At 37.0% G+C, this 25,440-nt stretch overlaps 1 protein-coding gene across 2 annotated transcripts; it reads left to right on the forward strand.

Annotated features, from left to right (window-relative positions):
• LOC18788021 (paladin) lies at positions 2,054-25,120 on the forward strand. 2 transcript variants are annotated; one of them, XM_007221400.2, is made up of 19 exons: positions 2,055-2,899; positions 3,432-3,566; positions 7,298-7,369; positions 7,769-7,839; positions 7,964-8,063; positions 8,156-8,254; positions 8,566-8,692; positions 10,869-11,002; positions 11,089-11,148; positions 11,326-11,561; positions 13,771-14,200; positions 16,103-16,426; positions 16,575-17,177; positions 17,343-17,516; positions 19,706-19,936; positions 20,020-20,303; positions 20,873-21,157; positions 21,511-21,633; positions 23,845-25,120. In XM_007221400.2, exons 1-19 carry the CDS (start codon positions 2,750-2,752, stop codon positions 23,975-23,977), a joined length of 3,771 nt encoding a protein of 1,256 aa, XP_007221462.2. In that variant the 5' UTR covers positions 2,055-2,749; the 3' UTR covers positions 23,978-25,120. The 2 variants fall into 2 exon arrangements, with proteins under 2 accessions (XP_020414595.1, XP_007221462.2); XM_020559006.1 differs by lacking the exons at positions 21,511-21,633; positions 23,845-25,120 and having other exon boundaries at positions 2,054-2,899; positions 20,881-21,064.

Raw genomic sequence — 25,440 nt, forward strand, 5'->3', positions numbered from 1 at the left:
ATATGTATGGAAAGGTTTCGTGCATCTAACTTCTTTAGACCACTTTCCATTTATATCTTAATCCATGGACTTGTTACTTTGTGTACATTATGTATCTAAAGCAACGTTCTTACTCCTTTGATTATTATATATTATTTCCTTAGAATTATCCATTTTATATTGGCTTCTAGGGCATATATCTAACAGTGGGAAAGTCAGGTAAAAGAGAAAAAGGAAGAAGATGAAAACTGGAAATGGACTTTGGGTTTTGGTTTGTGTTTCATGAAAGGAAAAAGAAAAGGGGGAAAGTGAAAGATTGCTCTTTGGAAGAGTAATTTTTCAATGTTGAAGAGAGGAGGTTGAAGAAAGAAAAAGTGAAACAGGATGTGGGGTTTGGGTGTGTGATGGTGGGGCGGTGGGATTGGTCTGGATGAGGGAGAAGTGGGGAAGGTTGACTGGGATGAGGAAGAAATAAAAAATAAATAAATAAAACATAGTCCCAGTCCAGCTCTCAGTCCACAATTGGGCTGTCAGGGGATCTTCAGTGATCATTTGAATATTGGGGATTTGTACGATAGTTTTTCTATTTTAGCATTTCGTGCATTTCATAAGGCCAACTTATTTGATGAGAGATGCCTTCTCAAACAAGAAACTGCTGAAATTGTGAACTAAGATACTCTCCAACACAATTAGTCCTAACGATATTAATCTTAAAATCAAGTAAGTGCTATACCTTAGCTTTATAAATGAGGAAGATATCTTACACTTCATAATTGCATCGCATAGGATATAACCAAGCAAATTTAGTGCACTCATCCATTAACAAAGTATAGTATTTATATCCAAGAGTAGAAGATGTTGGACATGGTCCCCAAACATCGGAATGCAACAAATACATATGTATAGAAGCTTGAGTAGTTGAATGAGATTGAGAAAGATAACCTAGAACTCTTGCCAAGAGGACAAGATGTACAACAGATGCTAGTTCTCAACTCATGTTCTCATCTTTCCCTTTTGTGCACATTTTCTATCGAAATGTTGGAACAGCAGTAATGTGCGGTGATGTGGGTGGGTTGCTACATGCAATATCGCAGAAAATTCACTGACTTTATCATTTAGAGGAATGAGAAATCCTAACAAAGTTTTTGTGGATAAACCAATGAAAGAATTAGGGTCCAAATCTGTCCAACAACAACCACAAACTAATTTCAACTTTCCAGGGTGAGGGCACTGGCAGACCTAGTAAGGCGCAAGGAGGTGCATCTGCACCTCTCCTCGCCAGAAAAATCATTGTAGGTGCTTTAAATTGCCCCTTTACTCAACTGGTGTACAGATTACCTTATTTATGTACCTCTCCTCGCCGGAAAAACCATTGTAGGTGCTTCAAATTGCCCATTTGCTCAACTGGTGTACAGATTACCTTATTTCCATTTTCAACATTTAAGTAAATGTCTTTGTCCTTTTACTTTTATTTATTTTTATATTACTCCATTTACTTAAGTTTACAATGTAAATAAGGAAGTACCCTTCTTTTGGATTCAAATAAAAATACTAGAAAATCAAATTCCCACCAAGTCAAAATATGAAAATTCGGTTTTAGTGCAAAATACGATTTATGCTAAAAATGATAGCTCATTAAGTCAATATATACTTCATACTAAAATTCCATAAAATCAAGTTTTCTTATTTGATGTGTAAGAAATAAAAGCCGCCAAAAATTATCTTGAGAAAATGATTATTCCGAAAAACCATTTTTTATGCTTAATCAATATTACACATGCGCTAAAAAATTTCTAGATCCGCAAGTGGGTGAGGGGCCTCACATCTCATCATCCCCTCATCTCTGAAGGCTTCGGGAATGTAACATGTACATGAACATGATCGACCCTCCCCTGGTGCAAGCCAACAATGAAAAAGGAAAGGAAAATAGAGAGCCGTTTCTTTTTTAAAATCTTAAACGTAAGCCATACACATACATGGTGCTGTTTAGGAAATGAAATGAGAAAAATAAAATAAATACATGTATAAAGAAAAAAAGGAAAAGAAATTAATTATATATATCTTATATATTATTTGGGTTGGGAAAGGAAATTAATCAATTATCACAAGAAAAAAACACGCTTTTCACGTTTTGTGTCAGGACTCAGGATTGAGGTGGAGGAGGGGCCTCGGCGACTCTTTGCCCCACTTCACTGACGCACAGAACAGAAGGTTTTATTAGAAGTTAAGAACATCGTCATCCCTGAACCCTCGCACAAAGGCACAAAGGCACAAAGGCACAAGGAAGGCATAAGGCACAAAGAGCTTTTGCGTTTTAGTAAAGAGAGAAAGATAGATAAATATTAATTGGCAGTGGAATGGATGAGATGAGAATTGAGAATTAGAGGTAATTAAGAATCCAGCTCTTATCCTACCCTAGTATCAGATTTCTTTGGTTTTTGGGTTTTCTTCCTTTTTTTTCTCAATTTCTTTCCAAATTATAGATAGTCTCATATCCAATCACACCTCCCTTGCTTGCCCTTGCTTGCTGGGTGTGGTCCAGTGGTGTGGTGTGACGAGGGAAATTTTTCACCGACGACTAACTAGATTACCATAGTTTTTAATCAGTCAACAGTACAAGTCCTAGTAGATGAGAGACTGAGAGAGATTTTTTATGTAGAAGAAATCGGTTGCTTGCGTGTTTTGAGACTTGAGTAGAGCGGAATTATCTATATATTTATATATAATATATATTTATAAAACAACTAGAGCAAATAAATATAAATGAGCCATGTCGATACCCAAGGAGCCGGAGCAGGTGATGAAGCTAAGAGGAGGATCAGTACTGGGCAAGAAGACCATTCTCAAGAGCGACCACTTCCCAGGCTGCCAGAACAAACGCTTGTCTCCCCAGATCGATGGCGCTCCCAATTACCGTCAGGTAGTACTGTGGCTCTTTCTTTCTTTCTGACATTGCTCCATCATATGCATTCTTTTCCTACTTTTTGTCTTGCCCCTTTCCTCTTGCCCCTTGACGTGCCTGCTTCTATTTACACTTCATTTATCAGTAACACTATCCCGTGCAAAGTTAACCAATATAGCAATAACCTATTAAGTGTTGCTTGTTTTTCTGTGCATGTCTATCTTTTGCTAGTGATTTTATTTCATTACATTTAGAGAACACAGTTTTGTTAGATTGACCAGTGAAAAGGGGATTTACCACTCCATGGTTGCTTTTAGTGAACCAATTTACAACTTCAATTGACATATATATAATCGTTAGACTTTGTTATCAATCTCCATGTTCTCTGGTATTTAAATCCATCCTTAATCAGGTTCACATATTTTCATTGCTGCATCTTATATGCATAAGTGTTAATGCAACTTGAGCTTTACATGGAAAATTCTGTAAATCACTCTCACACGTCATTTCCCAGCTCATTATCTTTCATTGTTTGATTTGTTTTTAATAGGCTGATTCACTACATGTTCACGGTGTTGCCATTCCAACAGTCGATGGAATCCAGAATGTTCTTAACCATATTGGAGCTCAACAAATTGATGGGAAGCGAACACAAGTTCTTTGGATTAACCTCCGCGAGGAGCCGGTAAGTTAATATGTTATCATGCTCTTTCTACCTGTCACTATTTGATTTCTTTCCTTCCTATACTGGAAATTTGCACCATACATTGGTGCTATCAACTAGCATCATTTTTAAGTTGTAAAATGTCTATGGTCTTTCTGATTGTCAATAATAGAAACATTAAATTATTCTTGTATCAAAAACAGCATTTTTACTCATTTATAAGGGAAAGGGCCTGCAATTTCAGGAATCCCAAACACTGCTGTAGCCCAAGTTTGGAACTAGATGCAATTTTGGCAATTAATTATTATATAAACAAGAAACGTAAGCTATAAATTACGTGCAGAGCTATTGACAATAAAAAAGCTGAGTTAGTTCAACTGCTAGTTTTATGATGATATCGTGCCTAACAATCACCAATGAGTTGTGAGTCCGGTGGTGTTGGGACTAGTTGGGCCCTCCGATATGGTCAGGGGTTCGACACTCATCAAGGTACCTATCAAGCAATTTGCTTGTGTTTTCTGCCCCCAAAGATTGTAGAGTTTGGCGGTGGGCCCAAGTTTGGAAGCTGCCTCAGCAAAGCTGACAAAGTGGAGTTCTGGGTTTCAAAAAATAAAATAAAATGGTGACTAACTGATGTAGCACAGCCCCTAGGGGTATGATTAAACACTTGAAACAGTAGAACCAAGAAGAATATAGGGGGCCGATGAGAAGAAAAGATAGATGGAAGGGATGAAAGAAAGGACAGAATTCAGAGAACCGAGAAGAAAAGACAGAAATCAGAGAGTTTTAAGAGAGGGTTTATTCAATATCCAAATCTGAATTTTAACGAACTACATTGGGTATTTATAGCAAACTAAAACCTGGAGATAATAGGATAAAAATCCCTTGTTAAGACAGAAATCCTAATCCAAATAAAATAGGAAACTTAGAAATCCTACTAGAATTTGGAAAACTAGAGAATCTAAGAAACTAACAAATAAATTAAGAAACAAATCAATTTAGGTCCTATGCATTCTGCATCACTAACAATCAAGTAATAGCACTTAACTTGCATCCTCTCACTGAATTCTGCCTATTGTAGTAATCAATGTTGCCCATTATGCCAATTGGTGTGTTCTGTGTGATTTGTTGTTTTTCCTGCCATGGATGGAGTGTCAAGTACAAATTGACTGATGATACGTAAGATAGTTTTGGTAGACTGTGCATTCCTCCACAGTGATTCTTATGCGGTGGGCAATCCTTGAAGAAAGAATGTGGAGATGACGTGTAAAGGATGGTACAAAGCTTGGGGTTAATGGTTTGATTTGGACTTTTGCAGGAATTCTGAGCAATGGCTAATTTAAGTATTTAGGTTGTTTGGAGGATGATTTGGTATGGAGAAATTTATAGGACTTGAATCAGGGATTTTGTTGAAATTTTTTTTTGGGGCTAAAGAAGGATGTTCATTATAGATTTTGAAGTATGTATGGAATGGGGTTAAAGGCATTAGATTTATAAGGAAAGGGGTCTGAGGGGCTGCGGTCACTCACAGAGGCCAACCCTCAGTTATAGTTCCATTTTGACATAGTTCAGCTGACAGGGTTAAAGCAAGGCCAGAACTGTATAGCATTATTCACATGAAGTCTTATTTGATGCTGCAGTATTCATAGTTGTTCTAGACAATTATAGCTCTAACATGTTGTCATTTTGTTTTTGTTGACAATTTGACAATATAGGGAGTGAGAGCTACATGGTAATTTTAAGTGTAACTTTAAGATTTAAAACCAACTGGCATTAAGGTGAGCCCAGGTGGTGTAGGGGGGTGGGGAAAGGGGTAAGTATTAGGATAGGTCAAGCGTTCCATCCGTTCCAGGGTAAAAAAAAAAGGCATTGGTACTTAAGCAGTAGGCATACAGAGATAATTTTATTATATATATTCTTAGAGTCTTAAAAAAAAATCATTAGAGTAAATAGATTATCCATTAATTTTTCCACATATCACGTTAATTAGGGGTTAAAGACTTAGAGAGGCCCATCTGGCGAGTAGAATTTGACTGGACAATACTATTTTTTGGGACTGGATTCGATCAGGTTGGAGACTGGACCAAGTACAATACGACTCTTGGTGCAGTGTCAGGCTAGTAAAGTAGATAACCTAAATAGTACTGTTCTGTGTTTGGTGCATTTTCAAACTGAACTGTCATTATTTTAATATCAGTTTTTTATATATAGTTTCAAGTCTTTAAAATTTTTTTAATAATAAAGTATAGATTGAGGTTCTTGTTAAAAGATATATTGAAATTAATTTTTGAGGATAAAATCATCAGTTTTGGAGGTTGAAAGATGGGAGAGTGCAAATCCCACAAATTAAATCACAATAAATTCAATTCATTACAAGCAAATCAATTAATTACCACTCCAAGATAAGAATGCATATGCCGTAAGCAATACATAGATTTGTGTTCATATCCAAAATAGTAAATTCTTTTATGTACTTTTCGTTTCAAAAGAAATATGATTATAACTGCAGGTGCAACATAGCACGTGACATAAAGAAAACGACACACAATCATGACCACAAACCTGAAGTCATAATTGTTATGCCTGCCTAATGTAGGCAATACCACGAAACTGTAAACTCAGTCGAAGTCGAGTTAATTAAGGGGACAGGCTTATGTTGGTCTATTCTGAAGTTGTGCAGGGCTTTATTAAGTGAGAAACTTAATTTTTTTGGTGGAAAGGAAAGGGGTGTAGTTCCTGGGAGATGCGTTGTGGTGACAATTTTCTTGGTTTTAAGGATTGAAAAGAATAGGAGAGTTTTTGAGATGCTCTCGGCAAGGAGGTGGAGTGTTTATGGGATATGGTGCACTTCCAGTCTTCTTTGTGGCATCTGTATCTTAAGCATTTGGGAAGCTATCTTCCTCTGTTATTGTATCAGATTGGAAAGCAGCTGTTATGTGTTCCTGCAATAATATGTCTTGATACATCTTCACTAACTTTGTACTATTTATTATTGTCAATGAATGGTCCTGTTCCTATTAAAAAGACCTGTAAATTCAACCTCTTAGAAAAATATTTAATTAAGCTGCATAGACTATTGGACCTCATGAATCCAGAGTCGTAGAACAGAAAACCCAACAGAATACTAGCAAAATACCCAAAAAAAAATGTAAGCCAATTCCCAACCAAAATCAACCAAAATCATCCAAACATCCATAGCAAGCTTTCATACAAGAAATAAACCAAACATACATATCCAGCTTAAAGAAATAGTAAGAAAAAATAAAAAAGTAATACAAAATTTTCAGACTAGAAAGAAATGTATAGAGGATGGAAGAAGAGAGAGAAGCGTCCTATTTAACCTCACCAAAGAGCATCACTGAGAGTTAGAGAAAGCTAGGGCTTGAAAGGGCTGAATTGGAGAGAGAAACTCCAGTATGAAAGAGTTGAAGTCTTGCTGAAGATGGTTGGTCTCTTGGTCAAAATAACCCCACTTAAGCCTTTTTTCTTGTATGTGGGTCTATGTCTGTCTGTCTGTCTGTTTTTTTGTTTTTGTTTTCTTTAGGGATTAGATTAGCCATCTAGTTCAATCTATTGCCAAACATAGGACTAATCTAATATTCTAGTCTCACTTCTTAGTTCGGTGTATAAACGTACTCTTAGACTTGCAAAATCTCTTATTCTGATTTTGAAATTTTACTTGAGATATGGTGGCCAATATTTTTATCCTTAAGAATTTGCATTTTCTGAAGTTACTCTTTATCTTCAAACAGGTGGTCTATATTAATGGGCGCCCTTTTGTTTTGCGTGACGTGGAGAGGCCCTTTTCCAACCTTGAGTATACGGTATGCTTTGCTAATGTAACTTTACTATGAAATTTGGCATATCTTTTATATTATTATTAAATTCTTGCTTAATTACTTAAAAAGTACAGAATGAATAACTGCATTTTCTTGGATTACCTAATATACTATAAAGAGTTTAGTTCGCTATACATTAATTTGAATTTTGAGGATGGTGTAGTTTAGCGATCTTCTTATGATACTAATATTTGATTTGATTGGGAGAATATTAAAGTTTTTTTTTTCGTTGTTGTATTGTTTTGGGGTTGGGGGTAAGGTAGAGGTTGGCTAGTTATAGTACATGCACAATGCTCGTGTAGCTGTACACACGTATCAGCATGTTACTAATAAGTTATGTTTTCTGTTTGCTTTTATATTGATTGTGTCTTTATAAACAATCAGGGAATTAACAGGGCTAGGCTTGAACAAATGGAAGCCCGATTAAAAGAAGATATTTTAATTGAAGCTGCAAGGTATCTCCTTCGGGTACCCTGTATTTACCCTTGTTATGTTACAAATTGTGCGCCATAATCTTTAAAATTTTCTCACTCCTGCTTTCTGTGATATTAAACATTATCTGCACATCTGAAATAGCAGATATGGGAATAAGATCCTTGTCACTGACGAACTACCAGATGGTCAGATGGTGGATCAATGGGAACCAGTATCACGGGATTCTGTGACGACACCGCTAGAGGTATCCTCATTGGAACAACTATCATAGGGAATGAGAAAACAAGTGTAATCCACCAGTTTTCTCAATATAACTTTTTGGTTCTTACTCCGTAGGTTTATGAGGAATTGCAAGTACAAGGATACCTTGTTGACTATGAACGTGTCCCTATAACTGATGAAAAATCACCCAAGGAGCTGGATTTTGATATTTTGGTTAGTTTCAATATTTCTTTGTCGAACAGCATATGTAGCACAATTCTGATCAGGTCAGGTAAAACCTGGGACCAGACCTGATACAATTGGGTCCAAGAATATGGGAGCCAAGACCAACCCAACGGCCAAAGAAACTGAACAAACAACCTTAAATTGGTCGGAGTGGGTTAGTTCTTGGCATACCCATGAATTGAGCTGCACTCCTAGAGTTGAAGTGTTTTTGTGGTATTGTGGTCATGGAATATTATCACCTTCCTGAATTACATTTGCTGATGTGTGTGCTTTATTTACTCTTTATTCTTTGTATTCAGGTTCATAAAATTTCTCAAGCTGATATAAATGCAGAAATAATTTTTAACTGCCAAATGGGACGTGGACGAACTACAACAGGAATGGTGATAGCAACTTTGATATACCTCAACCGTATAGGAGCTTCCGGTAATCCTCTTACTCTGTTCACTCAAATAGTTCTACTAAATTGACTCATTTTTGGTCATCCTAAGGAGTTTTGTTGTTCTATAACTTGTTAACTTGGTCAATCTCTATGTCTTTTAGAAGGACTTTATTTGTGCTATTCTAATGTACGATTTCCTCATATTCTTCCTCTGCTGCCCTCCACCCCTCCCCTTTCAAGTTATAATTTTTCCTGATATTGGAAGACAATAATAAAACACCAGAGCAAAGGTTAGTGCTGGTGTAAGCCTCTCCATTCGTGTACATCTATGCTAAGGAAACTAGAGGCGTTGCCAGTTCTACAACCTGGACCATGATGACTCAGTTATTTAAATGGACATCAAAATAATTTGAAACTAAATTGTAGGGGACAAACTTGATTAGCTATAGCGTGATGTAGACACAGGGAGAAAGGCTCTAGGTGCTGTTTCAGAGTGCTTTTCAGGCTCACCAGTTTCGTTTTAAATGTAGGGCTCAGATGCAACATCCATAGGGGATAAGGAAAGTATAATTCCAAGGCGGGATAAATATGAGTTTAGTAGTGAGCTGTGCGCAACTTAAGTCATTGGTTGAAGAAGTACATTCCTTTCCAACAGAGGAAACTTGCAGGAATTCACACCCTATTCTCAGGTTTGGAATTCAAAAGCACCTCCAAAGGTAGAAATTCTAGCATGGCAGGTGGCCCTTGGGAAGGTTAACATTTGCGATCAAGTTCAAAAGAGAAGGCCTTTTATTTGTTTATCTCCTCAATGGTGTGCCCTATATATGTAAATCTGATGAGGAAAGTGTGGATCATGTCTTTCTACACTGCCCTTATTCTTTACAATTGTGGTGGAAAACTGTTTAGGGAGATTAAAGCTAGCTGGGTTATTCCAAAAGGATGCTTTGAGCTTCTGAGTACAAAGTTTGTGGCTTTGGGAAGGGAGAAGAAAGCTAAAACATTATGGGGGTTGTTTGTTGTTGGCAGTTTTCTGGAACATTTGGTTGGAGCGCAATAGTAATCTTTGAGGATTACAAGGTCGCGTGGGTAAATGATTTTTGGGATAGAGTGAGGTTCTGGGCAGCTTTATGGGCATCGGTTTCGGCTGATTTTAAGGATTATGCTCATTCTTCTGTTATGTTGGATTTGTTAGCAGCTGTAAAGTGATATTAGAATTTTTGCTCAGTGAGCATGTTCTATTTTACATCCTTGTAATTTCTTGTTTTTACTTGTTCTATCCTAGATTATGGATTCCTTATCCGCTCTTTGTAATTAGAATTTTTACTTTAATAAAATTATGTTTCTTTAAAAATAAAAAATAAAAAATAAATAAAAAGGTGGATTGTGGATTCCTTATCCTCTTCCACCACCTCCTACAAAACGTTTTCTAATAATCTCTTCGTCTCATTACTGGGAATCTTGAAAAGCGAAAGATAGTATATGGGTACACTGCTTAAAACTGATTGAATTCTTGCCTCTTCTCTACCTGTACCTCAACAAGATACCAAAGACTAATTGCTTTTTTATTGGTTCTGAGCAATGAACCCAAATACTTCATATCTTTCCGTGCGTTTATCCCTGTCATTGAACACTCGCCTCTATTAATCTTCAATCCTGAGGATGGTGTGCTATGATGGCTGTGTTTTGGGTGGTGTGGATGGAGAGGAATAAGAGAATTTTTTATGATGATAAGGGTGACGAGATCGACCAGCTTTGGGACCTAGTTCGTTTTTGGGCATCATTGTGGGCATCAGCTTCTTCAGTATTTAAGGATATTAACTTCAGTTTTCATTCATTTGGATTGGAAAGTGGTAGTTTTGTAATGTGATAGGCTGTTAAGGTGGTGTTCTTTGTTTTGGGGCTTGTGTGGCCCCCTTGGCCACCCCTGTTCTGTTTCTGTATTTCTGCTTTGTTTTGTGCAATGAAAGTTTCTCATTTCAAAAAAAATAAAATAAAAATCTTCAATCCTGAGATAATACCGAAAGTTAGCAGATTCCTCCATTTAAAAAATAAACTATTTTCTGCATTTTATGATGGATTTTTGTAAGAGCCCCTGGAATGTTTAGAATTATTGTTTTTATGGTGACTTTAATTTAGATAAAGTCCTTTATTGGTTTACATGTGCGGTTGGTTCTGTTTTTAAAGGATTTCTTAATTGTATATTATCTTCAAATGAAATAGGTATTCCAAGAACCAATTCAATCGGGAAAGTTTCTGACTCCAGTGCAATTGTCACTGACAATTTTCCAAACTCAGAAGATGCGATTCGTAGAGGAGAATATGCAGTCATAAGAAGCTTGATTCGAGTATTAGAGGTATTTAATTTCTTCTTTTGTTGGTTATTGTTATAGTAGAACAGTTAATGTATTCTCGAGTATTTTGTTAATCAACATGTCTTTAGGGTGGTGTTGAAGGCAAAAGACAAGTGGATAAAGTTATTGACAAGTGCGCCTCTATGCAGGTATCGTTTTTACTCATTTCTTTAACTTTATGGTATGGCATGTCAAACTTTGGATTTGTTTGTTTTCTCTTTTTTAATGTATGATTTTATTGCTCTGTATAATCTAAGGTAAAGTTTTCATGTTTTATCATAGAATTTTGATCTCAGTAAAAATGTTTCTATTGAATCCAAGTGCAGAACTTACGTGAAGCAATTGCCACTTATCGCAATAGTATTCTGCGCCAACCAGATGAGATGAAAAGGGAGGCGTCACTTTCATTTTTCGTGGAGTATTTGGAACGATACTACTTTCTTATATGCTTTGCCGTGTACATTCATTCAGAGAGAGCAGCCCTCCGCTCTAGTTCCGTTGGTTATAGCAGTTTTGCTGACTGGATGAAAGCTAGGCCAGAACTGTATAGCATTATTCGCAGGTAAAAATGAAAGGTTTAGCATTTGAGTTTTTTGTATTCCTTTTTTTTTTCTTCGTAAAGAGCTTCCAAATTTCATCTTCTTGCTTCCCTTTAATTCTCATTTTCCAAGGTACAAATGAGATGACACTTAGAGACAGGGCTGTGGTGGCACCAAAACTTTTACTTTGTATGTGATAGATTTTAAACATTTGACTTGGTTAGTTCTTATAACGGGCATAATATTTCAAAGATTAACAATATGGCATTTGACAGTGTCAAGAAGCGATTGATTGATACTCTTAGGATGCTAACGAATTTATATACAGGGCCTGTCTAGGGATGGACCCCATTTTTTTGCAAAAATGGAGATACTTTTTGGGGCCCACTTCGGACTGTAGTTCATTAATCCAAACAGTATTTTTTTAAGTTTTTATTCAAGAGTCCTCCTTTTAACAATAACCAAATCAGGACTCATTAAGTATCTAAGGAGGGGCTTTGGTTGGAGTGGCTGCGTTCTGTCGATGGTCAGGGTAGAGGGGTTGGGTGGATGGGTTGTTTTTCCTTTTTCTTTTGGTTGGATTTGTAATTTTAATTTTGAGTTCACCAAAAAATAAAAAAACTTTGAGAGCCCTTTCACTGTATACCTTGTCAAATATTTTTAAAACATGTTTACAAATATCAGTTTATCAGTTTCTAAAATAATTTTATTTCAATAGGTTTTTTTGGTACTATTAATTCATTAAATAGTTTGAGTTTTATTTTTACCGAATAGCCATCTAACATATCATTTTGTTTTAAATTTGGAGGATTTTTTACTCTTCTATGGAAAATATATCTTCTTTTGTAAAAGGGCATTGTAGTAATCAAATTGGTTTTCATTCCAATTGTTGACCATAGAGCGGATACAGAATCCACAATCTGTGAAGGAACAAGTAAAAACAAGAAAGTACAATTCAAAAAGATGTCTTTGCTTAAGATTACAAGAAATACCATGAAGGCTCTAACTTCCAAGTTTTCTTATTATAAAAGAAAATTTTTCTAACAAGAAAATAATTAAGACAACTTCCCAACTTTGGAATCGTTTAATTTCTGTAGAAACCGAAGTCCTGCCGAAAAGAAGAAATGACTTTACACAGAATCTAGCTATGGGAAGATTATGATAGTTGGCAGTGTATATATAGACAAGGAAAAGCAGAACACAAAGGTGTTTACCCAATGGAGCTCTATTCCCATTATTTTTACTGTTTCCTTGTTTCTCACCACAAAAAGATAGTGAAAATAAAAGGAGTTAATAATGCCTTGGGAAATGTCTTTCCATGGACGTTGACTTGAGCCTTTAATCACTAACTTGGAACCCAACCATTTTAATGTAAACCATCTCTTTCCTGCAGTACTCCACTCTCCCATAAAACAAAGAAAGGCTGATTAATGACAGAAAAATGCTTTTGGAAAGGTCTTACCTCTTTTGGCTCATTAGAGGCCTGTTCCTTCAATAGAACCCCAAGGATGTAATATTCTTCTGCAACTTTTGGCTTTTTATTTCTTTTCTTCTTCCACGGATTCTTGTTAGAAAGCAAAGATGCACATAGAGTTTAAAGAAATTGGAGATATTCATTCTTGTTGGATAAAAGAGAGCCATAAGATTTGGAATTTACTTTTCTGTTGGGTCAATGGCAGATTAAGCTTTATGTTCTTGCATCCAAAACAGAAAGGAAGGAAAGAAAAAGATTTAGAAGCCTTATTCACCATGTTAGTCAATGGAGGCTTTGTTGCCTTGCAATATGGTCAGTAGCATAGTGCTCACTTTGGACTAATTGTCCTTAATTGTTAGAAGGTTCAACTTTTTAAAATCACAGATAGGGTCCTGCCTCTTTAACTTTTTCTTTAGATTGGCCCAAGCCTGGAGGCCTTGTCTGACCCAAAAAAGTTCAATTTTGTGGCATTGATACATAAGGTGAGAGGAGTATACATGTATGATTCTGACCCATGGAAGTATACATGCACCACAAGTTGAGATGAGTCCAAATTCATATAATGAGCTGACAGGCTGCATTGTTTAAGTGCATACTTGGTTAGTAATTTTTTAGCTCTTGGCGTAATGACATGAATATATAACTATGAATCTCTATTCGTGAATTTTTGTCCAATTCATGAAAGAAATAGAACATAGATTAGTTACCGGGATTCCATCTGGCTACGGTCATTTGCTTAAATTGTTCCTTTGTTGTAGGTTGCTGAGAAGAGATCCAATGGGTGCACTTGGATATGCAAGTTTGAAACCATCTTTGAAGAAGATTGCTGAATCTGCCGATGGCCGGCCTTATGAGATGGGTGTAGTTGCGGCCTTGAGAAAGGGCGAGGTTCTTGGTAGCCAAACAGTTTTGAAAAGTGACCACTGTCCTGGTTGTCAAAACCAAAATTTACCAGAAGGAGTGGATGGTGCCCCTAATTTTCGGGAGGTCCCTGGATTTCCAGTTTATGGAGTCGCGAATCCAACAATTGATGGTATACGATCTGTCATCCAAAAGATTTGTAGCTCCAAAGATGGTCGACCAGTTTTTTGGCATAATATGAGAGAAGAACCTGTGATTTACATCAATGGAAAACCGTTTGTACTCCGTGAGGTTGAACGACCGTACAAAAATATGCTTGAATACACGGTAATTTTTCTTATTTTTCACTTAGCATGTCATATCTATATGATGTTTCTTCAAATTAAATTAGGGAAGAGTACTTGTTGCTTGAAGTCGAATATAACCATTAGACACTTTGCGTGCTACTTTACACTCAGTTATCTGGTCATACCAGAAATACCGTGGAAGAGTACATTTTGCTCCTTACAGTATATAGGGAAATGCTCTCAAATATCACTATGACTGTAGCTAAGTTCTCAAATAGCATATTACTGTAGCAAATAGTCCCATTATATTGTTCATCTCAATATGTTGTCGATATTGTCCCATAATTTTGATAGAAAACAGTCCCAAATAGTCTTAATATAAAATCGATAAAGTATCAATATTCTGTCGATTACATATAAAAAATTGCTACAGTAATAGTGGTATTTGAGAGCATTTCCTTATAGTATTTAAGCTAGATTACATAAAAAACTCAATCATGTTCAAATTGTCAAAAGACTTGCATATATTATATACAGATATATTCTCTTGTGAGATATTTTGGCAACAGAAGAGGCTTGTATTGCAATATTGTGAATCTGGACCATTGATTAGGTTCATTATTTCCTGAAGTGTGTGAGGCAACCTCATTGTTTGAAAACATAAGCATCTTATGGAATTTAGGTAAGAGAATATTATCTTATATATGTGAACACTGTACATGCATAACGAAGTTCAACAGCGGAGTCTCTCTTGCAGGATGGCCGTGCCTGCTCAATCTTTTTCTTTTGTTGTTTTATTTATTTTTTATGATAAACAAAATTTTATTTAAGAAACTCAAAAACACAGTACAAGACTTAGTGAACAAGGGGTCCCCCAAAAACATGAGACGTCCCTAAAGACGGGAGAACCTCACCTTTCCCCAAGAGCTCTCCTCGTCATCCGCACTGTACATCTAAAAAGATCTATTTCTCTCCTACCCAAACTACACAAAAAACAGCTAGCACTGCACAATCCCACAAAAACAGCTAGCACATGGACAGCCACAATCTAGGCCAAACTATCAAAAGCTAGCTCTATCACATCAGGACGGGAATGACAAACAGAAAGGAAAATTCCCCACTCATTTATCTTGCTAGAATCTGATTCGCTCCCCATTTCCCACCACAAAACTGAGTTTTTGAGCCCGTTATGTATACTTCCAAGGCTTCGACGGGTTCCTGTTAAGACAACATTTAACTCCCACCCACTGGCATCTAGACCATATACTCTTTTTCCCTAAACTCTAAGCCCTTCAACCAATACCCAATCTACCATGTACTCTTTTTCCCTTCTCGGCCCTCCAGTAAAACATCTCTCAGAAGCTTCTCGATTCTTTTAGTATGTCAGTAGACTTTCCAATTCTGTTTGCACAAAAGTAACCCTCCCACCTCTAGATAAAAAGAATTTGTTCCTTCCATCTAATCTTCAAGTCATACTTTCTATTAGAAATAGAGAGAACTTATGACAAAACTTGTCACTCAATGTTCAGTGTGTATGGCACCAGTGCAGCTTGATGTCCATAAATTTAGTTTTGTTGAAGCGTGTCAAGACAAATGTCTTCACAGCTAGCACTGTGGATACTGAGAGTTTCTACTGCAATGGAAAAGGATTTTGTCCCTTTCTCATAACCCAAACAGAATACATACCTCAATTGAGGCACTTTTGGAGTTTCAAGCAGAAAGATCTCATAGCATGAACATGGCATGGCATCTAGGACCCTACAAGGATACAGTCCAAGACATGATTATAACTGTCATGGTTCATACGATTGCCTTGGATTTTCTTTTTCTGTTCGTAGTGGACTAGGTTATAATGAAACCATGATCTTTTACTTTTGAGAAACAAAAGTATATATGTTTCCTGTCCAAAATAAAAATATGAAACCATGATTTCTTCTTTCAGGGTATCGATCGTGAGAGAGTAGAGAGGATGGAAGCTCGACTGAAAGAAGATATACTGCGAGAAGCTGAGCATTATGGGGGTGCTATAATGGTTATTCATGAAACAGATGATGGACAAATATTTGATGCTTGGGAACATGTAAATTCTGAGGCTATTCAGACCCCACTTGAGGTTTTTAAAGGTTTGGAGACAGATGGTTTTCCCATAAAGTATGCGCGTGTGCCCATCACTGATGGTAAAGCTCCCAAAAGTTCTGACTTTGACACGTTGGCTATTAATATTGCTTCTGCATCCAAGGACACTGCTTTTGTTTTCAATTGCCAGGTTGACATTTAATTATTTTCCTTTCTTTTTTTCTGTACACAGACATTAATTTCTCTGGATCAATCTAATGTATTTTTCTTTTCCCTTGTGTTCGTTTCTTTCCCCTGAACTTCCTCTGTTCTTTTTTGTTTTCTTTTAATATTCACAGATGGGCAGAGGAAGGACAACCACAGGTACTGTAATTGCTTGCCTTTTGAAACTTCGAATTGAGCATGGGAGACCTATCAAAATCCTGGTTGACAATATTACCCTTGAAGAGGTGGATGGTGGTAGCTCAAGTGGTGAAGAATCAGGAGGTAATAGTGCTGCATCAACCTCCAGTGTTACAGCTGTAAGAAATGAAAAGGATCAAGGCCGTGTATTTGGCATGAATGACATCCTCTTGTTGTGGAAAATAACAAGATTATTTGATAATGGGGTGGAATGCCGAGAAGCCTTAGATGCTATAATTGATAGATGTTCTGCTCTACAGAACATACGCCAAGCCGTTCTGCAATATAGAAAGGTATTCAATCAACAACATGTTGAGCCAAGGGTAAGGAGGGTGGCATTGAATCGTGGCGCTGAGTACTTGGAGCGCTACTTTCGTTTAATTGCTTTTGCAGCATACTTAGGAAGTGAAGCATTTGATGGATTTTGTGGGCAAGGAGAATCTAGGATGACATTTAAGAATTGGTTGCATCAGAGACCAGAAGTTCAAGCAATGAAATGGAGCATAAGATTAAGGCCTGGACGATTTTTTACTGTCCCTGTAAATCCCTTCTACTTGTTGACTTAGAGAATTTTTCTTTTTCTTTTTCCCTTTATTTTTCCTTTTGGCTGGGCAATTTAGAGACTCTAAGAGCTTAGTAAACATTTCCTTCTTGTTTTGGGATGGATTATATAATTGCTTTCACATTTTGGTTTTGGAACTCAGGAGGAGTTGAGAGCACCGCATGAATCTCAACATGGAGATGCTGTCATGGAGGCCATTGTCAAGGCCCGTAGCGGTTCTGTTTTGGGGAAAGGATCTATACTTAAAATGTATTTCTTTCCAGGTCAGAGGACTTCTAGCCACATACAAATTCATGGTGCACCACATGTTTATAAGGTATGCTTGCATTTCTTCCCGCTTGGTTATGTAGGGGTAAGTGAGTCTGCGATGCAATTGGACAAGGCTGCAAATCAACTGTATAAAATGCATTTAACAGGATTACTTCATTTGGCGATAGAGTTGTCTGGAAGACAGCTGCTTTCTCTTTGATGCAGTTGGTTGATTTTGCACTAACATATATTTTGAATATTTATATTGAGGTGAAGCGAGTCAGGGGGTGGTCTTCTCGTATTATAAAAGGGTCTAGTCCAGTGGTGAGAAAAAAAGTTAGCCTAGAAATATTTTACATGAAAGATTATCAGTTTCTAAAAGTTCCTAAAGGCTTTCCTTGATTTCCCTTTGGAAATCTAGGCTCCTCTTGTGGGAGGTTTTGTAATGTTATCATTGATGGAGGAAGTAGCTAAAATCTAGTATCTAGAGAAATGGTGACAAAACTGAATCTTTAGGTTCAGCAACATCCAAGACCTTACCATATAGCTTTGTTAAAAAAGGGAGGAGAGGTTAAGATGACACAACAATTTCTTGTTCCCTTTTCCATTGGAAAAATTTACTCACACAAAGTTTTATGTGATGTGGTGGAAGAATTAGGGAGGCCATGGAAATTTGATAATAAGACTGTTCACCATCGTGAAAATAATTTTTATGCCTTTTTTTAAGAATGAAGTTAAGGTGGTCCTAGCTACAATGAAGGAAGATGACTTTCCTGAGTCCAAGAAGAACAAAGTACATCCTTGCTTGACATCTTGACAGTTTTTAACTGAACTTGAACATAATGGGGCTGCTTCTGTGTTGCTTGTAAAGGAAGGAAAATAGGAATTGAAATCAGTACCAGTACAGAACCCAAAACAATGGGAAGACGTTTGACAAGCTGAATTTGCAAATAATTATTCTAGAATCGAACTACCGGCAAAAGCCCCTTTGAAAATGTATATGGGAGGCAACTGAATCATTGCTTCAATTTGGGTCAAAGCTGGCTGAAGATTGAAGATTCAAATGCCAAATACAAGGCCTATGCAGATAAGAAAAGGAGTGTCCAGAGTTTCTGGAAAAGCGAATGGTTTAGTTAAGGAGGGGGCGATTTCCTGTTGGCTCTTATTATGAATTTAGCAAAAATATGGACTGAACCACATCATCAAGAAAAATGGAGAAAATGCATTTAGAGTTGATTTACGTTGGCGTTTGGGAATTGATCACATATTCATCGTCTCAGATTTGTATCCATACAATGATGGCACAAAAGATGAGATTGGACGTCAACACTTGACTCGAAGACTAATTTCTTCCAAGAGGGAGGGATTGATGAAGTAAATACATCTTACCATATCTATTGAGAAATGCCTGGACAACTTTACTAAGTACTAAGTAGTAATTATGTTCGAGTGCCATTGTTATTAATTATGTATGGGGAGCCTGTCGTTTGGTTATTAATACCCCACCAGGAGTATAGAGGGTCTGTCTAGCTGTTATTAATGTTATATCGGGGCTAGTTACTTATGATGCATGGCAAGTTTAAGTGGTCTTTCTGGAAAGGTCCAGGAATTACTTGATGCAGAACAGAAGCGAAAACTAGAAGAAAATCTTCGTTTTCTACCAGGAAAATGACTTAAATCCACAAGGAGAAATAACACTCTCAAAGAGACATCTTTAGGATAGATTATAATCGAAATTTAGAATGATTGACTAAGGGTAGAAGAAGTCACCCTTATATAGCTAGTTGATACATGAATGCATAAATGCTACATAAATGTCACTCTTGGATGATATATGAATCCTAGCTGAATGCATGCATGAACTAGGAGATACATGGATATGAATGAGACGCTATAATATAGAAGATCATAAATATAAGATAAAAGCATGCTTAATTATGTAAATGCATCTGATGCAAAGTGTTGGGTGCAGCCAAGAGTACTACCACGCAAACACTAAATAATGCACAATGGTTTTGCCATAAAGGCTACAGTCTATGCCTGAAGATCTGTTAAAAGGCTGTCTCTGGCACTGGGAGTTATTGTCTGAATCAAGCTGTTTTTTATTATAAGCAGGCCCACATTTAAAAAAATAATATACATAAATATTTTTTTATTTTTTATGTAACAGCCTGAGTGTGGCTATACTGAGAAGGTAACTTTTACAGTGCAAAGAGACTTCGCCACTTTTAACCCTAAAATTTTTATTTGAACCAGGTGGATGGATATCCTGTGTATAGCATGGCTACGCCAACAATTCCTGGTGCCAAAGAGATGCTAGCATATTTAGGTGCCAAGCCCAAAGCAGAAGGATCTGCTGCTCAGAAAGTGATTTTAACTGATCTGAGAGAAGAAGCAGTTGTTTACATTAATGGCACACCATTTGTCTTGCGGGAGCTAAACAAACCTGTTGATACACTCAAGCATGTGGGAATCACAGGCCCAGTGGTATGTTTTTTATTTTTTATTTTTAATATAAGTCATTAGGCTAAATATGATCTCAAAATTAAAATTCTTGCAATCATGTGCAGGTGGAACACATGGAAGCACGACTAAAAGAAGATATACTATCTGAGGTCAGACGGTCTGGTGGCCGTATGCTTTTACATCGTGAAGAATATAGCCCGGCATTGAATCAGTCCAGTGTCATTGGATACTTGGAAAATATCTTTGCAGATGATGTGAAGACACCAGCTGAAGTATATGCTGCTCTGAAAGATGAGGGTTATAATATTACATATAGAAGAATACCATTAACTAGAGAAAGAGAGGCTTTAGCTTCTGATGTGGATGCAATTCAATACTGTATAGATGAGTAAGTATCCGTAACTGGTATGCATCCCATCAGTAAATAGCAATACCACGTAATGAAAAATTTGTCTCAACTAAGAAAACTTATACTAAACAATGAAAATTTGAGATATAAAAATTATTAATGCAAACTAAACTCATTTGCAGCTGTTAAGAAAAGTACTCTTGATTCACCATTATTTGTTTCAGTAAACCAAATTGCACTGGGAAAATTATTTGCCCTTGATTAATAAAACAAAGTTGCATGCTTAAGGGCCTGTTCCTCAAATGATACCGCAAACGAGGATAAGGGAGGTTTTTTTTTTATAGTTTAAAAATAATAATAATAAGAACAGTCAAAGGTCATATAGTGATGGACCATTTCTGTCATCTGAATATACTTGCAATTTTTATTTATTTGTTACTATTGACGTTCTTTGGTATTATCTTGGCGTATTTTGATATCAGAGCACTGTTGTAGTTTATGAGTTTTGTAAGAAGCTGGTTTCTGTGAGCCTTGCTTTGAAGTTCAATTTTTTAATTTATTTCTAATGTAAATTATGTACTTCAATAGAATTAACTTTTTGCCTATAGCTCTGCAGGGTGTTACCTTTTTGTATCACACACGGGGTTTGGAGGAGTTGCATATGCAATGGCTATTATTTGTATTAGATTTGGTGCAGAAGCTGACTTTGTATCAAAGGACCCACAACTACTGTTTAGAACGAATCCATCATATACAACTGAAGAGGACTTGCCTTCTCGAGCTTCTGATGAAGAAGTTCGTAGGATGGGTGACTACCGAGACATACTAAGCCTTACGAGAGTTCTTGTGTATGGTCCCAAGAGCAAAGCAGATGTTGACGTAGTTATTGAAAGGTATTTTATATTTTAGAAAGTCCATGTCAAACTTATCGCCTTATGGTACTGCGTACTTGTCTAAGCATCAGGTAATGTATTAAAATGTAAAAGCAGGTCTGGCCAACAGTAGCATAGAAGCGTTAAATTGTGCTGTTGGCCGTGTAATTTTGTGTGTTCCTCGTGTGGACTTAAGGAGAAAGAATACATCCTTGCTTGACGAATTGCGTTTTATTTGAGTAATTGTGTAACTGCACCATTTTTGCTTGTTTTACATTTTGTGGGGAGTTGATCATCTTTAAACATAACTTCAGGTGGTAGTAGTAATTAGCTCTTATTGTTGATGTTTCTCACTTTGGTCCTTCAATTAAAAGGTGTGCAGGGGCGGGGCATCTACGAGACGATATTCTTTATTATAGTAAGGAACTCGAGAAGTTCCCTGACGATGATGATGAGCATCGAGCATACCTCATGGACATGGGTATCAAAGCATTAAGGTAGTTTTTATGTTCGTCAACAATTTAACTCTTAAAGAACTTCCTAAGTTTCTTGCGTAACTCTATTTTCTTTGCTTAGAGGGGCCTAATATGTTAGCTGACCTCTATTAGATATCATCAATGCATGAGTTCAAATTGTTGTATATTGAGGAAATTTTCTTAGATGGTTCACAGGCTCACAGTCAACTACTTTCTGCGTAAAATACTTCAGCCTGCTTGCTACTTCATGTAATTACATAGACATCTCTACTTCAGCAAACTACTAATAAGTCCATGCCCGTTAACCCAGATTGCTCCTGTTTGGTTAAGTTGAATGATGTGGAGAGTCTTTTTCGTTTAACCTTTTACAGAAGATCATCTTCAATTTTTCTTTGGTGATGAAGAAGCAGAGGTTAACATAGAAAATCCTCATACTCCAGGGCAGTTACAGCTCCTTTGTTTTTGAGCTCCAAAACACCTGCCAAACCGGAACCAAATCATGCTCAAAATTCAAAATTCAAAGCCCAAATCCACTATTAGATGACAATGTTCAACGAAAAGAAAATTAGCATCTTCAATATCACATCTCTATCCTTATCCAGGCCCATTCATGCCCACCACGTCTGGTGGCAAAGCTGCCACGATGTGAGACGAAACTAAAGACTGGCCTGGAGGCATGCAGGTGTTACCTCCGTTGTAGCCAAGGTTTTAAATGTTGGTGGAATTGCAGAAATTTCACCAGTGTTGCCCTTAACTTCGTAGAAAGCTTGGAAGTTTGAGTATTGTTGACAAAATATCAGCATGTCACCACAATATCTGTGAATTTCAGTTGATTTTTACTGAAATTTTGGTGGATTTCAGTGTAAACCCAGTGAAGTTTCCGAACCCGTTGCTGTGTAAAACAATTGAAAAAGAAGAAGAGGAAGAACGGAATCGACATTACCGGTATGGACATTTTAATCCGTTACCGGTATCGACATTTTAATCCACCAAAGTTTCTTAACCCACCGAAGTTTCTTAACCCACCGAAGTTTCTGAACCCATTACCGGTATCAACACTTTAATCCTTGGTTGTAGCTGTGCCAGAACCTATTCTGCAACGACCACTAGACGACTGATTTTTAGCAAAACCAAGTCATCCTCAGTCACCTCGATCAATTATCCAAATGAAAATGAACCACAGCAGCAACTACAATCCCACTTTTCCCCAAATCCAATGTCCCTCACAAGAAGAATTGTCCTCTTTGGAACGTACATACCTCTCATTAGACTGTTACCTCTGTCTAACTCTGAAGCTGCTCCTTAGTTCAAGCTCCGTCTCTTCATTATTGTGTTCGCTCGTGTCCATGCCGCATAGGATTATCATGTACATGTCTGTAGGTTTCCAATTTAGAGGCTGTGTCCATATGATTTTGTAAAAGCTGTGGTAGGTTGAACCGTTGAAGTCTCTGTCTTTATTTATTTATTTATTTATGAGTGTATGTTTGCTTTCATGACTTCCACCTTTAGATAAATAGGGTTTAGCCTTTGTCAAACCATTTGAATTGCAGTTTCATTCACTTCGAAGTATTGGATAAACGTAGTTACCGCGTGCCTGTATATGCTCTCATCTTACTTAAACCAATTCCAACAGTAGGATGTGGCTAGTTATTCTCTAATATTCCATATATCACTAGAGGAGAAAAACTCTTTTTTGATCTCCTAATTTTATGTTAGGAATGAACAGTATGAAGCCTTTCTTTCTTTGGTCGGTGGTTAGACTCTGTAGCATGTGACCTGGTGTTGTGTTGCTTTGGTGTGCAATAGTGGAGTTAGCTTCCTTCTCGTTTTTTGTTTTCCCTCCAATTCATTTAATTATGGGAACTGTTCTTCTCTGAATCATGCATATATATTGATATGTTGAGTTTAAAAAAAAAGGGGAAAAACTATGTGCGCTATATAAATGAAAAGTAGATGGATTTACTGCACGTATTGGTGTGTCATAATGAAAGCTTTGTGTGTGTGTGTGTGTCTATATTTCCTTGTGTTGTATTGACTCTCGACTACATCAGATGGTTGAAACCCGCTCCTTGAAATAAATAAATAAAACAAGCATTTGTATTGCATTGATTGCACAAACAATTTTTTTTTTTTTTGTTTACAAGGGATATGTTCAGCAAGCATTAATTTTTAACTTCACAATTATAATTCATTTTTCTGTTATATCTAACCATCTCCTTTTTCCATCTGCAGGCGGTACTTTTTCCTTATCACATTTAGGTCTTACCTCTACTGCACTTCTGCAGCTGAGATAAAATTCGCATCATGGATGGATGCAAGGCCTGAACTAGGACATTTATGTAATAACCTTAGGATCGATAAATGATCTCATTAGCAATGCTTGTAAAATAAATTTATGTACAGTTGGCAATACGTTGCCAGTTATGGTTTTCCTCTCCCTCTCTCCCAATGTAAAAGAAAAAAAAAACTCCTACAGTGGAAAAAAATAAGGTCATGTCTTATCATCTGAATTAGTTCTTTTATTGCCTTGTCTTTTACTATTAGACTCTCTCAAGAATCTCTCTCTCTCTCTCAACCCTAGCTCCTCTTCTTCAAGCGCCGCTTCTTGGGGGGGAGTTGGTCACTAACGTTCCTCCCCTCTCCCCCTTCTTCCCGCTTTCTCCCCTTCCCCCTCCCTCTTTCTCCATCTTTCTTTTTCATCTTCCTTTGTTTTTTCTTTAGGTTTTCTGGCCTTCTTTTCCTCCTCCTTCCTCAATCTCCTTTCCTTTCATTTTAAGACATTCTAATCCCTCTCCTTTTCCTCCCCCTTCCCTCCATTTTCCTTCATTTTCCTCTCTTCCACCAATTTGGGGTTTGTTTTTGCAGAGCTATTTTCTTTTCTTCATTTTTTCTTTCTTTCCTTTAAAAAAAATTGATTAATTTAACTCGTTTCCTCTTTTAGGCTGTGAAGGTTTCGGTTTTGTTTTTTCGGTACTGTTTACAGGTTTCTGCACTGCATTCTCTCCTCATTGTTGGAGGTTGCGTCTCATCGTTTGGTCTCAACCACTATCATTGGCTTCTTGACTCCACGAATGTATATTCTGTTGTTTACCCTCAGTGGCACTTATGGAGTTTGGGATGCCCTTAAAAGTACAAATAGCACTTATGGCTTGGATTATGGTAGCTCTGCTCCTACTAGTTCTAGCTTGGGTGGCTTGCTCGCCACTATTTTCTGTTGGTCACTAGTTTCTCTTTGGTGGTTGTCGGCTTGCTTTGGTGGTGCAGCTTGTGGCTTTATCTGTTGGATTGTGCGGCTTGTGTTAGGGTTTCCTAATATTGTGTTGTGTTTTGTGGGCTTTTGCCGTTTGTGCGCTCCTTGTCTTTATGTGTGCTTTATGTATTTTGTTAGTTTTATCATTGTAGTGGGCTCTATGTCTGTTTGTGTTGTATTTGGTGTGAACTCAATTATTTGAGTTCATTTTGATGTAATCTAGTTTTGACTTTCTATTTAATGAAATTCAATTCCAACAAAAAAAAAACATAGAAGTAGCGTGTAATTGTAATAAGAGTACATTTCTCATGTGTATTTTTTTTTATTTTTTGGGTCGTAAGCCCAAAGCTTTGGATGTTGGACAAAGTTCAGACTTGCGAGGTTGTTTTTTTTATTATGCCCAAACTGAGTAGCTCGACATGTGTCGTGTCCAGAGGCCCCTCTTATATGGCATGAAAGGAATTGAACTATTGGATAAAAGCATTCATTGAGTGAAGAAATTGTCACACCAAATCAAAATTTTCTATTGCTTTCAAGCACATCATGCGTTCTTACTATTGGATAAAGGCATTCAGGAG

Source organism: Prunus persica, chromosome G3 (assembly GCF_000346465.2).
Source record: "Prunus persica cultivar Lovell chromosome G3, Prunus_persica_NCBIv2, whole genome shotgun sequence".
In the NCBI taxonomy this organism is placed as follows: domain Eukaryota; kingdom Viridiplantae; phylum Streptophyta; class Magnoliopsida; order Rosales; family Rosaceae; genus Prunus; species Prunus persica.

Bases quoted from the DNA above. Each gene is read 5' to 3' on its own strand.
- LOC18788021 (XM_007221400.2), top strand. From the start codon at position 2,750: ATGTCGATACCCAAGGAGCCGGAGCAGGTGATGAAGCTAAGAGGAGGA. The intron at 7,840-7,963 runs GTATCTCCTTCG...CTGAAATAGCAG, and splicing joins ATTTTAATTGAAGCTGCAAG to ATATGGGAATAAGATCCTTG. The intron at 19,937-20,019 runs GTATGTTTTTTA...AATCATGTGCAG, and splicing joins TGGGAATCACAGGCCCAGTG to GTGGAACACATGGAAGCACG.